Here is an 18,417-nt window from a genome sequence, read left to right on the forward strand (position 1 = left end):
TTTATTGTATTTTGATTTAAGGCCCTGCTGGGACCTTTTTAAAGGATTTCACAGACCTTTTAACATCCATAATTCGATTGGAAAGGGTTTTAATTATGGGGGATTTTAATTTGCACATTGACAATGACACATCAAGTCATGCTGTAGAACTTTTATCAGTGACTGAGACATTTAATTTTAAACAGCATGTGTCAGGCCCCACCCATAGTAAAGGCCATACTTTGGATCTGGTCTTCACATTTGGTCTGCATGTTGCTGATGTGTACGTAGAGGATGTTCTGTTGAGTGACCACTCCTGTGTTCTCTTTGACTTGAGGGTGCCGTCTCAGCCAAGGCCTGTGCTCTCCAAGGTAGAAAGGAGGATTATCACAGGGGCAACATCCACACATTTTTGTGATGTTTGATCCTCTTCTTTTTAGTGAATGCACTGAAATTGATGTCCTTGTGGACAGCTTTAATGGTCACTGTGCAACTATCTTGGATCAAGTTGCACCACTTAGATCTAAGAATGCATCTCGTGAAAAGTTCTGCCCCTGGATTAATGATGCGATCATTAATCTAAGGAGATCTTGTCGTCAAATTGAACGCTTGTGGAAATCTACAAAATTAGAGGTCCACAGGCTGCATTTGAGAGACCTAATAGCCTCCCTAAATAAGATGTTAGAAGAGGCCAGGGCAAACTACTTCAATCGGCTGATTTCCTCTAATAGAGGTAATCCCAAGGCGCTCTTTGAAACTATTAGCTCTATTGTGGCACCTGCTACTTATGTCACTCCTGTTCACTCTAAAACTACTAGTGATGAGTTTCTGACTTTCTTTATTGATAAGGTCAGGGCTATAAAAGACAGACTGCCACAGTCAGTGCCACCTTGTCAAGGCCCCCAGCATATGGGACCACCCCCTCAATGCTGGGCATCATTTGCTCCTGTTACACAGGAGGACATTTTATCCATTATCAGCAAAATGAAACCATCTTCTAGTACACTAGATGTTCTTCCTTTTAGACTTTTCATGAATGTATTTGATTTTATTGGGCCATGTGTTGCCAAAATGTTGAATATGTCCCTGTCGACTGGTGTGTTCCCCAGTTCTTTTAAGCATGCTGTTGTGGAGCCACAGCTTAAGAAAGCTGGACTGGACCCTACAGATCTGAAGCACTTTAGGCCAATATCAAAAACCCCCTTCCTGGCTAAAGTCCTGGAAAAATTGGTCTGTGCCCAACTAACTTTCTTTTTGCAGACTAACAACATTTATGACACTTTTCAATCTGGGTACCGTGATTTTCACTCCACTGAAACGGCTCTGTTGAAAGTGTCGAGTGGCATTATGATGGCCGCTGACACTGGCAAATGCACTGTCTTGGTTTTGTTAGATCTGTCATCTGCATTTGACACAGTTGACCATGGCATCCTGATCAGGAGACTACAGGATCTGGTGGGGATGTCGGGTCCTGTATTAGAGTGGTTTAGCTCCTACCTGGTTGGTAGAACTTTTAGTGTGTCTGTTGATAATGTGATGTCTGAGTCTGCTGACCTTTTGTGGGGTGTGCCGCAGGGCTCGGTTCTGGGACCTATTTTATTTCTTTTGTATATCATCCCTCTCGGCAAGTTGATCCAGCAGTTTTGTGACGTATCCTATCATCTCTATGCTGATGACCTGCAGCTGTACTGCTCCTTTAAAACAACTGAGACCCAGAAACTCAATTCTTTAACCAATTGTCTCACCAAAGTTAAGGAATGGCTCAGTGAAAACAGCTTGCAGCTGAACTCTGATAAGACTGAAACATTGATTGTTGCTCTGGAGAGTGCCGTGCCTGCTATCAGGCTGCACCTTGGTGAACTGAATATTTCAGTTAAGGGCACCCTACGCAATCTTGGCATTATCTTGGATAAAGGGATGTCTCTGGAACATCATACGAAACAGTTAGTTAGGAATTGTTTTTTCCAGATTCTGAATATCTCTAAACTTTGAAAAAGGTGTCTTTGAAGAGTTAGAGATGATTGTACATGCTTTTATATCTTCGCGACTGGATTACTGTAACAGCCTGTTCACGTGTCTTAATAAGAAAGAACTGGCTCGTTTGCAGGTTGTGCAAAACTCCGCTGCACGGCTTCTGACCCGCACCCACAGGAGAGCCCATATTGGCCCAATACTCAAGTCCCTGCATTGGCTCCCTGTCTCGTTTAGGACAAATTATAAAATCCTGGTGCTTACATTTAGAGCTCTGCATGGCAGGCTCGGAATACATCAGGAACTGATCCAGCCGTATGTGTCCACCAGGAGCCTGAGGTCCTCCACCTGAACCTGCTGATGGTCCCCGTACCTGTTTTAAAACTCGAGGGGACAGATCTTTTAAAGCCGTGGTGCCGCGCCTTTGGAATGAGCTTCCCTGCTCCCTTCGCTCGATAGACTGTCGATGCTTTTTAAAAAGCAACTTAAGACTCACTTTTTTAAAATTGCATTTTAGCTTGATCTTCTTTTAAATGTTTGTATGTGTTATTTGTATTATTGATTTTATCATGTGAAGCACTTTGTGACCCTGGTCTGTGAAAGTGCTATATAAATAAGTTTACTTACTTACTTACTTACTTACCCCTATATGTAATGCCAGGACATAGAGTCGAACATTGTAATATTCATCTTTGGATTTCAAACCCAAATGTAGTCAGTGTAGAACAAAAACAAATGAATTGTCCTTGATATTCCAGTTCTTTGAGAAGGCACTGCACTATCATCAGCAAATTTAAGGAAAAATTAGCACAGTCTCATCAATGAATATCGAGTGTTCTTTTGAAACATTTGTGTATTTTTGTGACCCCATATCATAGATTCTAATACACATAATCATAGGTCTTTTTTTTTAATATATAGGGATGTCTTGATCCTATTGCAACAATTGGCATCAGGCTCAATGAAGTCCATTTTTGATTGATTGTATGTGATTACTGATGTCTGGTACGCTTTTTAAGCACAAGACACACTGACCTGACAGTCGGCCATCTGGCCTCATCGGGAAATGATAAACCAGATCGGCCCAGTGTGTCCCATATTGCCTAAGTGTCTGCACTCAGGCATTACCAGATTTTTCTGAAGTTATTTAATTTGTTTTCTAGAAGTAAATGTATGAAATAAAAGACTAAGGAGCATCTTGGATTGAAAGTAGTCTCCCCCACGCATTACAGAGCTGTTCACTTATCAAGCATATACACTGGACTGTCTGTTGCAGTATTCTCTGTGGAAGTGTAATATCTAGGAAAATAAAGTCTCTGAATGGGATTTGATATTAGCAGATACCCAATATTAAATTACTCTGATCAGGGCAAAATGTTTAATTAGAACATCCCCATGATTGACCAACATTCTGCAGGTTTTTGTTTCACCTGAATACCTTGGGAGGCAATTTGAGTGGAGGAGAAGAGCTAGTGAAGTCACCTGCTGACATTTTTGTTCCATCTTCTCACTTGAAAAATTGAAACAAAAAAACATCAGACTGTTTGTGTTCATGGCTCATGGTTTCTATTCCTCCATTAACAGATGATGCCTGCACTTCACAGTGTCACTTTTGATGTTTTATGTGGTGTTGTTATCCACGCAGGATTGCTGTGTTCTCAGTGACAGTCTTTTACGATGAGAGGATAGTGATTGTGGCGGAACAGAGGCCTGATGCCAGTGAGGAGGACAGCTTCCAGTGGATGAGCAGAGTACTACAGGTAAATCTCTGTGTGTAACCCTCAAGACTTTTGGAATGTGCAGTAAATGCTTTTTTGTCTTTGAGTGGAACATCAGAAGATATATTTTGGTTTTCTTACAGATAATCACATGAGCTATTGACAGTTGTCTTTTACCTGCTTTCTTAAATTTTAAACACATCAACTAATTTTGTAACTAGGATTTAAAATTTTAATATTTAACGAGTGACCACACTCAACTCTTAATAAAGATGTTTAATTGCATACTTTATTCATTTTACAGTTGTAAAACCATATGACAGAGTGAATCTTTTGTACACAGGCTATTGACAGTATCCACCAAGTTGGGCTGTATTGCCTCGCACTTGTGCCAGCCAACACACTTCCAAAAACGCCGCTTGGAGGCATCCACATCTGTGAAACCAAGCAGAACTTTCTGGAGGGAAACTTGCACCCCTGCAATATTCTCATGTGCCCACACACCTGTGTTACTAATCTACCCAAACCGCGTCAGAAACAGCCAGGTAAATCACCTTCCAAATCCAAGACATAGTGACGTAGAAATGTACAGTCATGTGGACATGTACAGACTGGTACACAAGGATTGGACAGTGACGGATAATGGTCAAGATGTACTTGTAGTGTTGATTTTCAGTTTTAATTCATGTCATTCAGTAAAAACAAAGCATGAATCATTAACGGATTACAGCCATTTTTATAGTCCCATTTTTAGAGGCCATAATTCATTTTAAGCAACAAAATATAAGGAATATTGTTCATACAAATGATCACTTTTAAAGCCAGTTTTCTTGAGACAAATTTAGGAGATGGATGCATAAGCATTTCCAAGTCACTGACTATGTCTTGGACATCACTTTTATCAGTCATTAAGAAATACAAACAACATGCTGCTGTATGGTATATCTCTCTGGAATAGGCAGTTCTCAAAAAGTGATGAACGTTTGTCATCTGGACATGTACACACATAGGTTTGTCCACAGTCCGGTGCTCAACTACAAGTCTAGAGACACTGCTTTGCACAAGAACCATGAAAGGAACAACAACCTGATAAAGATCAATTTTCCTGATGGTGGGAGAAAACTATAATTCCTTGAGAAAACTTGCACAGACACAGTGGGGAGAACATGGGAACTCCACACAAGCTGTGTCCCAACTCAGAGGCTGCAATCTTTTGAGGCTGTGTCTCATGAAAATCAGATCTTCAGCCCAGTGGTAACGGATATACCTGTTCTATCTTTTTTTTGTTTGTATGTATGTACAATGACATTAAAGGCTCTTCTTTTTCTTTTGATTGAAAGAGCCTTTGAAATGGAACAGCCTAGTAGCACCACTTATGACATATGCAGCCTTAGAAGAGTGCAGTCCCTGAATTGGGACACAGCCACAGAAAGGAACTAGACAGTACTGGGATTAAACCCTGGACCTTCTTGCTGTGATTCTGCAAAAAGCAGACTAGTGAGGGAAGCTACGAAAACACCCTTGCCAACCCTAAAGGAGTTAATATGAATATGTCACTGACATGAACGAGCGAAGCTCTTCAGTATCTCACCATGTCATTTAGGTCAAGGGATGGGTATTGATAAGATTTTATCGATGCCATTATCGATTCCGCTTTTCAGTCCAATTCCTTATCCATTCCCTTATCAATACCTCCTGTGAATTTTCTGTGTACTAAAAGTAGACTTTACAGGTTTTCTATGTCAACAACATTTTGAGTTTTCAAGTAAATAAATATGACATGATCTTTGGACATCAATAAACTCTACATGGTGGATCCTTGATCTCTGGACATAAATACAAATAAACAAAATCTGTAGTTTTTGTCAAAAACATTTCCTTTCAGACATTAATGGCATGAATGTCACTCCATACCTCTGAGCTGAGCTCAGCTGCGCTGTATGTCAGTATCAATGTAATTCATAAAGAACGCAGGGCGTCTCATTTTGGGAGGGGAAAAAAAAACTCTGAAGGACCAATAAGGGAATTGTTAAGCAAAAAGGCTGTTGATGTCAGTGGATCGAATCATTTTGTGCCATTTCCGGTTTGCAGCTTCGTCTACCATCGGTTTGTGGCGTTTTACGGCTTTTTATGACAGTGTTGTCCAGTTTGTGGCTTTTTCTCCACCGGGCAGATTTTTTGTGCCATAAGAGCGTCAGTGTGATTGGAGAAATTTTTCAGAGGGCAACTTTTGTCTGTGTAGTATTAATTCAATTCAATTCAATTTTTTTTTTATATAGCGCCAAATCACAACAAACAGTTGCCCCAAGGCGCTTATATTGTAAGGCAAGGCCATACAATAATGATGTAAAACCCCAACGGTCAAAACGACCCCCTGTGAGCAAGCACTTGGCTACAGTGGGAAGGAAAAACTCCCTTTTAACAGGAAGAAACCTCCAGCAGAACCAGGCTCAGGGAGGGGCAGTCTTCTGCTGGGACTGGTTGGGGCTGAGGGAGAGAACCAGGAAAAAGACATGCTGTGGAGGGGAGCAGAGATCGATCACTAATGATTAAATGCAGAGTGGTGCATACAGAGCAAAAAGAGAAAGAAACAGTGCATCATGGGAACCCCCCAGCAGTCTACGTCTATAGCAGCATAACTAAGGGATGGTTCAGGGTCACCTGATCCAGCCCTAACTATAAGCTTTAGCAAAAAGGAAAGTTTTAAGCCTAATCTTAAAAGTAGAGAGGGTGTCTGTCTCCCTGATCTGAATTGGGAGCTGGTTCCACAGGAGAGGAGCCTGAAAGCTGAAGGCTCTGCCTCCCATTCTACTCTTACAAACCCTAGGAACTACAAGTAAGCCTGCAGTCTGAGAGCGAAGCGCTCTATTGGGGTGATATGGTACTACGAGGTCCCTAAGATAAGATGGGACCTGATTATTCAAAACCTTATAAGTAAGAAGAAGAATTTTAAATTCTATTCTAGAATTAACAGGAAGCCAATGAAGAGAGGCCAATATGGGTGAGATAAGGCTTTTTAGGGAACTTTTAGGACAACCTGATAATAATGAATTACAGTAGTCCAGCCTAGAGGAAATAAATGCATGAATTAGTTTTTCAGCATCACTCTGAGACAAGACCTTTCTAATTGAAGGACATATCCTGATCAAAAATGACTCCAAGATTTCTCACAGTATTACTAGAGGTCAGGGTAATGCCATCCAGAGTAAGGATCTGGTTAGACACCATGTTTCTAAGATTTGTGGGGCCAAGTACAATAACTTCAGTTTTATCTGAGTTTAAAAGCAGGAAATTAGAGGTCATCCATGTCTTTATGTCTGTAAGACAATCCTGCAGTTTAGCTAATTGGTATGTGTCCTCTGGCTTCATGGATAGATAAAGCTGGGTATCATCTGCGTAACAATGAAAATTTAAGCAATACTGTCTAATAATACTGCCTAAGGGAAGCATGTATAAAGTGAATAAAATTGGTCCTAGCACAGAACCTTGTGGAACTCCATAATTAACTTGAGCCTGTGAAGAAGATTCCCCATTTACATGAACAAATTGTAATCTATTAGACAAATATGATTCAAACCACCGCAGCGCAGTGCCTTTAATACCTATGGCATGCTCTAATCTCTGTAATAAAATTTTATGGTCAACAGTATCAAAAGCAGCACTGAGGTCTAACAGAACAAGCACAGAGATGAGTCCACTGTCCGAGGCCATAAGAAGATCATTTGTAACCTTCACTAATGCTGTTTCTGTACTATGATGAATTCTAAAACCTGACTGAAACTCTTCAAATAGACCATTCCTCTGCAGATGATCAGTTAGCTGTTTTACAACTACCCTTTCAAGAATTTTTGAGAGAAAAGGAAGGTTGGAGATTGGCCTATAATTAGCTAAGATAGCTGGGTCAAGTGATGGCTTTTTAAGTAATGGTTTAATTACTGCCACCTTAAAAGCCTGTGGTACATAGCCAACTAACAAAGATAGATTGATCATATTTAAGATCGAAGCATTAAATAATGGTAGGGCTTCCTTGAGCAGCCTGGTAGGAATGGGGTCTAATAAACATGTTGATGGTTTGGATGAAGTAACTAATGAAAATAACTCAGACAGAACAATCGGAGAGAAAGAGTCTAACCAAACACCGGCATCACTGAAAGCAGCCAAACGATACGTCTTTGGGATGGTTATGAGTAATTTTTTCTCTAATAGTTAAAATTTTGTTAGCAAAGAAAGTCATGAAGTCATTACTAGTTAAAGTTAGTGGAATACTCAGCTCAATAGAGCTCTGACTCTTTGTCAGCCTGGCTACAGTGCTGAAAAGAAACCTGGGGTTGTTCTTATTTTCTTCAATTAGTGATGAGTAGAAAGATGTCCTAGCTTTACGGAGGGCTTTTTTATAGAGCAACAGACTCTTTTTCCAGGCTAAGTGAAGATCTTCTAAATTAGTGAGACGCCATTTCCTCTCCAACTTACGGGTTATCTGCTTTAAGCTACGAGTTTGTGAGTTATACCACGGAGTCAGGCACTTCTGATTTAAAGCTCTCTTTTTTAGAGGAGCTACAGCATCCAAAGTTGTCTTCAATGAGGATGTAAAACTATTGACGAGATACTCTATCTCACTTACAGAGTTTAGGTAGCTACTCTGCACTGTGTTGGTATATGGCATTAGAGAACATAAAGAAGGAATCATATCCTTAAACCTAGTTACAGCGCTTTCTGAAAGACTTCTAGTGTAATGAAACTTATTCCCCACTGCTGGGTAGTCCATCAGAGTAAATGTAAATGTTATTAAGAAATGATCAGACAGAAGGGAGTTTTCAGGGAATACTGTTAAGTCTTCTATTTCCATACCATAAGTCAGAACAAGATCTAAGATATGATTAAAGTGGTGGGTGGACTCATTTACTTTTTGAGCAAAGCCAATAGAGTCTAATAATAGATTAAATGCAGTGTTGAGGCTGTCATTCTCAGCATCTGTGTGGATGTTAAAATCGCCCACTATAATTATCTTATCTGAGCTAAGCACTAAGTCAGACAAAAGGTCTGAAAATTCACAGAGAAACTCACAGTAACGACCAGGTGGACGATAGATAATAACAAATAAAACTGGTTTTTGGGACTTCCAATTTGGATGGACAAGACTAAGAGTCAAGCTTTCAAATGAATTAAAGCTCTGTCTAGGTTTTTGATTAATTAATAAGCTGGAATGGAAGATTGCTGCTAATCCTCCGCCCCGGCCCGTGCTACGAGCATTCTGACAGTTAGTGTGACTCGGGGATGTTGACTCATTTAAACTAACATATTCATCCTGCTGTAACCAGGTTTCTGTAAGGCAGAATAAATCAATATGTTGATCAATTATTATATCATTTACCAACAGGGACTTAGAAGAGAGAGACCTAATGTTTAATAGACCACATTTAACTGTTTTAGTCTGTGGTGCAGTTGAAGGTGCTATATTATTTTTTCTTTTTGAATTTTTATGCTTAAATAGATTTTTGCTGGTTATTGGTAGTCTGGGAGCAGGCACCGTCTCTACGGGGATGGGGTAATGAGGGGATGGCAGGGGGAGAGAAGCTGCAGAGAGGTGTGTAAGACTACAACTCTGCTTCCTGGTCCCAACCCTGGATAGTCACGGTTTGGAGGATTTAAGAAAATTGGCCAGATTTCTAGAAATGAGAGCTGCTCCATCCAAAGTGGGATGGATGCCGTCTCTCCTAACAAGACCAGGTTTTCCCCAGAAGCTTTGCCAATTATCTATGAAGCCCACCTCATTTTTTGGACACCACTCAGACAGCCAGCAATTCAAGGAGAACATCCGGCTAAACATGTCACTCCCGGTCCGATTGGGGAGGGGCCCAGAGAAAACTACAGAGTCCGACATTGTTTTTGCAAAGTTACACACCGATTTAATGTTAATTTTAGTGACCTCCGATTGGCGTAACCGGGTGTCATTACTGCCGACGTGAATTACAATCTTACCAAATTTACGCTTAGCTTTAGCCAGCAGTTTCAAATTTCCTTCAATGTCGCCTGCTCTGGCCCCCGGAAGACAATTGACTATGGTTGCTGGTGTTGCTAACTTCACATTTCTCAAAACAGAGTCGCCAATAACCAGCGTTTGATCCTCGGCGGGTGTGTCGTCGAGTGGGGAAAAACGGTTAGAGATGTGAACGGGTTGGCGGTGTACACGGGGCTTCTGTTTAGGGCTACGCTTCCTCCTCACAGTCACCCAGTCGGCCTGCTTTCCCGGCTGCTCGGGATCTGCCAGGGGGTAACTAACGGCGGCTAAGCTACCTTGGTTCGCACCGACTACAGGGGCCTGGCTAGCTGTAGAATTTTCCACGGTGCGGAGCCGAGTCTCCAGTTCGCCTAGCCTGGCCTCCAAAGCTACGAATAAGCTACACTTATTACAAGTACCATTACTGCTAAAGGAGGCCGAGGAATAACTAAACATTTCACACCCAGAGCAGAAAAGTGCAGGAGAGACAGGAGAAGCCGCCATGCTAAATCGGCTAAGAGCTAGTAGCTACGCTATTTGGGATTGTGTGGGTGTCAGAGTAAGTTTAATACTTTCCTTATATAATTTAATGAATATTCATTTTACTGGCTCGATATCCAGGTCAGAACGTCATTTTAACACGTATTTTGCGAGTTTTTTTCCGTGTGTGTTCACTTGCATATCTGCATTGAAAATGCATTAACATCCAGGCAATTCATCAATATTTTGCCTGGTTAGGAGGTGTCATGTTGCTATCCATGAAGGGACATTCGCGTTTAGTAGGCAGCATTGGAAGTGCCAACTCTGGTAGTCATATTAACCTCTGTGGTGGCTGCCTACTGCCCCTAGTGGTTGGATTGTGTCTAACTGTAATTAGGATGGGTTAAATGCAGAGGACAAATTTTATTGTATGTATGTATGTATAATAAAAGCCCTTCTTAGGTTTTTGTCACATTATCCATGAATGTGTTTAAAGTTTATGTCTATATAGATGACTGTGTTTGTCTCTGATCTTTGCAGTGGATGTTGGTCCAGCTTCTATGCTGGTAGGCAATTTGGTGGCAGGCAAACGGATTGCGCAAGCTACAGGCAGAGACCTAGGTGTGGTAGAGGACCAAGATCTGATCCGAAAGGTATTTCACAGACTCAGAACTACATTTTCACTAGTATGACACAAAAGAGATGCCTGAATTGTCAAAAATGGGTATGCTGCCCCCATGTGGACATGAATCTGCACTGTATCATCTGTCGGTCTCCTCAGGAGACAAGAGCGAACCTTGTAAAGACATGAGACTTTAGCAGTATGAAGAAGCCACAGTGAGAGTGCAGCGACTGAGAGAAACCTCACAAAGTGTGTGCTTGGCACAAATGTTATTGTGCTTGATGCGGTCTCGAGCAACGTCCATCTGCAGACAGTGTCTCATTAAGTCACTCAGCTGCTCTCTCGCCAAGTGTCACATGATGGAAAGTAGGTATGTTAAGATTTTAACAGTACTACTCCTCTTAGTGATACTGCTTTGCGGTCTGGTACTTTAACGTATTCTCATTTGTACCTTTTGTAGTAAAAAGAATCAAATTAATAGAAGAATTGCTTTTTGTTGGTGCTTTATTTTCTATCAGATAGATAGATATATTTATCTAGCAGTCAAACGATTGATCGATCAACTGCTATGATTATAAGATGACTTCCACCCCTTTTTAAAGTTTTGGAAAAAGACTTTCTGAAGACCAATTTAAAAAAAAAAAACTTTTTGAAAAACAATACTCATAAAAGCACAAAAATACTGTTAGGTAATATCTGTGCTAATTCTTTATTTTATACTAATACAGTTAAGTTGGTTGGTTGTCCATTTGGCTGCTCCCATTTTGTGTTCGGGGTCACCACAGCAGATACAACCAGATCCGCATTGATATTTGGCACAAGTTCTTTGAAATACAAGTCAAGTTTCACTTCCATCATATGTCCAAGTTTCAGATACAAGGAGAGCTCCCCCGTTGGTGAAAGCCAGTAACGTTAGAAATGTGAGATTAAACCACACCCATTGTTAACACCCACTTTGTATAAAAGTGTTGTACAAGCTACATCGTGTGCCTTCACAATATGGACACCGTCTGTGAGGGACACAGGCCTGGTTTTTGTCGTGACCTTTAATAAACTAAAAATGAGGAATACAATGGTTTGGTTCTTGGTAAGGGACAGTAAATTACATGAAAGAACAGAGTAGAAATAACAATACTTAAAAAGATAGGTAATTCTCCAAATTCTCACCAGTTCGAGTAAAATAATATGGAAAGCAACTGTTAAGATTTTAATGAACCTTAAAAAAAATCTTGAACTGTTTTGGTTGTCAGGAACAATGGGTCATCCCACTTAAGATATAGCTGGATTGTTGTGATGCAATGTTCACTGGCTTTGTTCAGATAAAATATTTCCTGAACAGCAAAAATAACATGGGTCCATTTTTTTATTAAATTGGGCTAGATGGAGGGAATACCCGCTTTCTCTCAGTAGTAGTGGTGATAGGGAAGAGTTCACTGAGGAGAGCCAGTGCATCCAGAAAGTATTCACAGCACTTCACTTTTTCCACATTTTTTTTATGTTACAGCCTTATTCCAAAACGGATTAAATTAATTTTTTCCTTTAAAATTCTACACACAATATCCCATTATGATGATATGAAAAAGGTTTTAGGTTTTTGCAGATTTATTAAAAATAAATAAGGAATCACGTGTACCTAAGTATTCACAGCCTTTGCCATGAAGCTTAAAATTGAGCTCAAGTGCATCCTGTTTCCACTGATCATCCTTGAGATGTGTCTACAGTTTAATTGGAGTCCACCTGGGGTAAATTCAGTTGATTGGATGTAAAATGGAAAGACACACACCTGCCTACATACAAGGTCCCACAGTTGACAGTGCATGTCAGAGTACAAACCAAGCTTGAAGTCAAAGAAATTGCTTGTAGACCTCTGAGGTACAAGTCTGGGGAAGGATACAGAAACATTTCTGCTACTTTGAAGGTCCCAATGAGCACAAGGGACTCCATCATCCATAAATGGAAGACGTTCTGATCCACCAGGGCTCTTCCTAGAGCTGGCCACACGTCTAAACTGAGTGATCCGGGGGAGAAGGGCCTTAGTCTGGGAAGTGACCAAGAACCTGATGGTCACTGTGTCAGAGCTCCAGCATTCCTCTGTAGAGAGAGGAGAAGCTTCCAGAAGGACAACCATCTCTGCAGCAATCCAACAATCAGGCCTGTATGGTAGCGAGGCCAGACGGAAACCACTCCTTAGTAAAAGCCACATGGCAGCCTGCCTGGATTTTGCCAAAAGGCCCCTGAAGGACTCTTGGACTATGAGAAACAAAATTCTCTGGTCTGATAAGACAAAGATTGAATTCTTTGGTGTGAATGCCAGGCGTCATGCTTGGAGGAAACTAGGCACCATCCTTACAGGGAACCATGGTTGTGGCAGCATCATGCTGTGGGGATGTTGTCTAGTTTCCTCCAAGCATGACGCCTGGCATTCACACCAAAGAGTTCAATCTTTGTCTTATCAGACCAGCGAATTTTGTTTCTCATAGTCTTAGAGTCCTTCAGGGGCCTTTTGGCAAACTGTACTTTTGGCAACATACAGAGACATCCTGGATGAAAACCTGCTCCAGAGTGCTCTTGACCTCAGATGAGGGTGATGGTTCATCTTTCAGCAGGACAATGACCCTAAGCATACAGCCAAGATATCAAAGGAGTGACTTCAGGACAACTCTGTAAAGGTCCTTGAGTGACCCAGCCAGAGCCCAGACCTGAATGAGATTGAACATCTCTGGAGCGATCTGAACATAGCTGTGCACTGACGCTAACCATCCAACCTGATGGAGCTTGAGAGGTGCTGCAAAGAGGAATGGGCAAAACTGCCTAAAGATAGGTGTGCCAAGCTTGTGGCATCATATTCAAGAAGACTTGAGGCTGTAATTGCTGCCAAAGGTTCATCAATAAAGTATTGAACAAAGGCTGTGAATACTTATGTACACGTGATTTCTTAGTTTTTTATTCTTAATAAATTTGCAAAAATTTCAAAGAATGTTCTTTCATGCTGTCGTTATGGGGTGTTGTGAGTAGAATTTTGAAGGGGAAAACAATAATTTACTCCATTTTGGAATAAGCCTGTAACATGAGATGTGGACAAAGTGAAGCATTGTGAATACTTTCCAGATGCACTGTACACTACAAGGAATTCTGAGATGAATGTGATAAATAATTGTGACTTATTCTGTTGAGAATGTTTTATGCTGGTTATTGTGGTATAGTGGTTGTGATGTTAAAATGAAGCAGCAACATTTGACAGCATAAGTGTAAATTATGTCTCACAGACTGACTTTCCCATCTTGTAAGGCTGTTATGAGTAGGTGTCAAGCAGTAAGCTCTGCCAGTCCAAACGTAGGCACAACAGGAAGAAGGAAAAAGTTGCAGTTCCTTGACTGGCTGCTTCAGGCAGGTTTCCATAGAAGCCCATGTTAAAATATCAATCTTTAGGGTGGAAATAAATGTTTACAGTTTTGTCCTAATGGCCTCCATTAGGACAACTTCTCCCTAGAACAAGTCATTGTTGATTGTAAATGCTCCCAAACTGTAAAATTAAGGTAAAAATGTTGCATAGTTTAACGTAGGACTGTCAACATGGCAACATCCAGACCAGTATTTTTGGGCTTCAGAGCTGCTCTTTGGCATCTCTATAGAAAACCTGTGACTGATGTCAGGCAGGGTTTGTCCAGTATATACAAGTACAAACCTTCTGTGTGTTATAAACTGTATGAAATGCAAACAGGAAATGCCCACATCAAATTTAAAAGTGTAACTGTCGGAGAAAATGGATGGTGGTGTCTTATCCTAAATATCTGACTTTGTCTGTTACGACCCAAAGGAACACAACATATTTATTGAGACACAGACAACGGAGGAAAGAGTCAAATAGTCAATTTTATTAATTAAGTAATTCTTTGTTCTTCTTGATTTATTTCATTTAGGTAGACTTCTTTATTAATGTTCCACAACAGAAACCTTACCTCCCCGTGTCCCAAAAAGAATCCAAAAGTTACAAAAGAAAGTTGGGGCCTGGAAGGCCGGCTAAACAGAAACAACAGGTGCCGCAGTGGGCCAACCCCATACAGGGCCGATTACTCTTATGGCGACAAACTGTAACATCAACTAACAAGCTGTCTTCACGGCAGACAAAACAAGCTAAATATTAAATTAATCCTTGTGTCACATTTCTGTATAGTGCACATTCAGTTTGGATTCATCGTGTGTGTTTTTTCTGTTGTTGTTTTTGCTGCTGTGAGCCTGGCAGCACCTGCACGAAAACATCTCGTGTTGGAACATGTTCATATATCATCATCAGTTTTTCTCTTTTGTTGTGATTTGTAAAATCCAGAGTTCTTCCCATATCGCCCTCTGGTTTTTGTATTGTACAAAGTGTGGCAGTCAGGTCAGAAGAGGCCAAAGTGAGTTTTCTTAAACAGACAACCCCATACAAAGTCCAGTCAAAGGTGCTAATTATCCACTGATGTCATTTTTCTGCTTATTCAGCTGATGGCGCCCACAAGAATAACTGATAAATGTGTGCACGCACACAAGATAAATCCAAACTTAATGTGTGTAAAATGAATCATTTAGTATTTAGCTTGTTTTGTTCTCTCTCTCTCTCTCTCTCTCGCTCGCTCCCTCTGTGTGTGTGTGTGTTGTTTTCCAGCCATAGAAAGTCCAGTGAATGATGGAAAAACACATGCACATAACATACAGGCCCAGTATATGTATTATTGCGTTTTCAGTCGTTTTGAATGTTTACGTGTGGACACAGATATTTCTTGAAACGGTGCCATGTTTACTGAACGCTATTTGAAAACGACAAAGAAAAACATTGTACTGGTAAAGTGCCGTGTCGTGTGGACAAGAGCCCAGTGTTGAGGATCCTGGCAACTGGAGAAAGTTAAGGACACACCTATGATTCACTTTCGCTGTGGATGATGGATGGTTATTTTCAAGCGGTGGAGATGGTCCAGTTACTTTCCAGGGTGGATGCCATCTACGACATGAGTTGAGATCAGACAAGGACTTGTTAATTAGCTTATCAGATTCCATTATGCATCATCACAAACAAATGAAGGGTGTGGGTTACTTAAACATTAAATATTGGCCAAAAACTAAAGGGTTCATTTATGTCCAGAGCATCATATTTGAGGTTATTTTACAAGTTTTGCTTCTTTTAATTGTAGCCTTGAAAAGAAATAGAATTTTAAATGTCAAAAATTCTACTGTTGGCTACAATTCTAAGTATATCTGTATTCCATAAACTAAAATGATTGAATGTGATCAAATGAAATGTTTCAATGATGCAGAAATGTTTGGATGATGCAGTAAAAAAAAAAAGGCAACACATCAAATTTCACATTTATTTATGTATGGCTTGACCAATCACACTGGCCATGCCCATTTAGCCACCACTTCGGTGGTACCCTTGTCTATTGCATGATGTAATGTGTGTAGATTTATTACTTACCAGAGGCCTGGGAGTTTGAGGGTTTGACGCAATATCTTAGCTGTTCCTAGACTGCACTCTTCTGGACACAGACCTTTGATGTTGTGCTTGAAATCTGCCAGTGCCACTCTTTCAATTTGAGGCTTACAGCACCTAGTGCTCCTATTACCACTGGGACCACTTTGGACTTTACCTTCCACATCTGCTCCAGTTGCAGTTTCAGCCCTTGGTACTTCTCTGTTTTCTCATGCTCCTTCTTTCTGATGTTGCTATCAGCTGGGATTACCACATTAATCACAACTGCGGTCTTCAGCTACACACACACACATACACACACACACATACATATATATATATATATATATATATATAGTCAATTAATTTAAGACCTGAAAGTTTTCTGTGACACACTCTTGGGGTAAATGTAGCTCAGGTGGATAACATGTTGTTTAACTGAATAGTTGTTTGTTCATTCCATTGTGCACCAGAGTGCCTTGCATGGCATTTCCTGACATTGGTGTGTGTGCGTGCACGTTGGTGAATTTGAGGCATCATTGTAAACTGCTTTGTAAACTGCATCAACCATTTATTTCTGTCCCTGTAGCAGCAGTTCTTGTCTGAAGCACTGCAGTGGAGAGCCCAAACGGACCCTGACCATGTCCTATACGTGCTGCTTAATGCAAAGGTAGACACAAATAGACATGCTGACAGAAACTGTCTTCCTTTCACCTTGCACAGTGGTTGATTTTCTTTGACCTTGAAGTGATCCATTTTGTTGGGTTTGACTTCAGCTGTATTTTCTCTGTTTCTGCTGTAGGGGGTAGCAGTGTACACAGCCACATGTGCCCAGCTACACAAGAGAGCAGAGAAAATCACAGCTACCTTAATGGAGAGAGGAGGCCTCAATACAGGAGACAACGTGGTGCTGCTTTATCCTCCAGGTGACACACACGCTTCATTAAAGTTTGCGGCTTTCTGATGCACAGATGCTTGACATCAATTTGTGTTACAGAAATTTCATTACTCCAAACCATGTTCAACAGCACGTTTTAGACTAGCGCCATCTGGTGGAAAAAGTGGTTTCTAACACCATATCTGAGAAGTTACTGCACATAGTATAAACATAATATCAGTGAGAAAACCATTGTGATACAGGTGAGCCCCGTTAATTCACGCACGCGCAAGTCGCAATATGGCTTTACTCGTGGTCAAGTTGTGAACCCTGAAAACCTAGACTACTGTATAAAAGTCCATTTTGATTTGACCGTTTTTGGGAGGGAACATCAGTGCAGATGATTTTGGACAATGACTTCTTCTTCCTCCGGCTGCTGCAGATCAGCGATGAAGGCAGATGATTCTGTGTGGAAGATTCCTGACGATTCAAAGTTTTTGGATGTGACTGTTTAAATCCTTACTACCAGTTCAGATTGGGTCGGAATTTATACACGCCACTGTATGACGAAGCCCTGATGCACCACTGCTGTTTGTGCATTAGGATGATTTCTTCAAGTCCCAAGATGAGATTGAAACCGGTGAAGATGGTTTTAAGCAGTACGATGTTATCCCTGGTTGGTCCCTGTGTGTGTGTGTGTGTGTGTGTGTGTGTGTGTGTGTGTGTGTGTGTGTGTGTGTGTGTGTGTGTGTGTGTGTGTGTGTGTGTGTGTGTGTGTGTGTGTGTGTGTGTGTGTGTGTGTAGTGAGTGCCTTGTATGGCAGCACCCTGACATTGGGGTCAATGTGAGGCATTATTGTAAAAGCGCTTTGAGCGTCTGATGCAGATGGAAAAGCGCTATATAAATGCAGTCCATTTACCATTTGTCATTGCTCTGGACATGGACGCCATGATGAGTACAATCTATGCTGGGTTGAAGAACCCAGTGAAGTTTGAGAAGTCTCATGACGTTAACGACACTCTGGACACTGAGATTGTTCCAAAGCCTGACAATAGGAATGAGGAGACTCACATTCTTATTGTTGACGGTTTCCTGCTCTACACCTACGAACCTTTTGTTGATGTGCTGGACCATCGCCACTTTATTTCCATCCCGTATGAAGAATGCAGAAAGAGGAGGTGTGCTGGGGACTGCATGGTGCCAGACCCTCCTGGCCTATTTGACGGCCATGTCTAACCCGTGTATCTGAAACACAAAAAGACTTCAAATGGTTGAAACTATAGTAATATGGCAAGGTAAGCTGCTTTTATTTATTTATTTATTTTA

The 18,417-nt window shown here is 41.0% G+C and overlaps 1 protein-coding gene across 1 annotated transcript in view; it reads left to right on the forward strand.

Annotated features, from left to right (window-relative positions):
• The window catches only part of dip2ba (disco-interacting protein 2 homolog Ba), a 197,347-nt gene that overhangs the window by 148,115 nt on the left and 30,815 nt on the right, over positions 1–18,417 (forward strand). Inside the window, 5 exon segments of the mRNA XM_034172323.1 lie at positions 3,596–3,710; positions 4,012–4,213; positions 10,687–10,799; positions 16,804–16,884; positions 17,017–17,140. Coding sequence (XP_034028214.1) covers positions 3,596–3,710; positions 4,012–4,213; positions 10,687–10,799; positions 16,804–16,884; positions 17,017–17,140 — 635 coding nt within the window.

The sequence above is a fragment of the Thalassophryne amazonica genome, chromosome 6 (assembly GCF_902500255.1).
Source record: "Thalassophryne amazonica chromosome 6, fThaAma1.1, whole genome shotgun sequence".
NCBI classification, from domain to species: Eukaryota; Metazoa; Chordata; class Actinopteri; order Batrachoidiformes; family Batrachoididae; genus Thalassophryne; species Thalassophryne amazonica.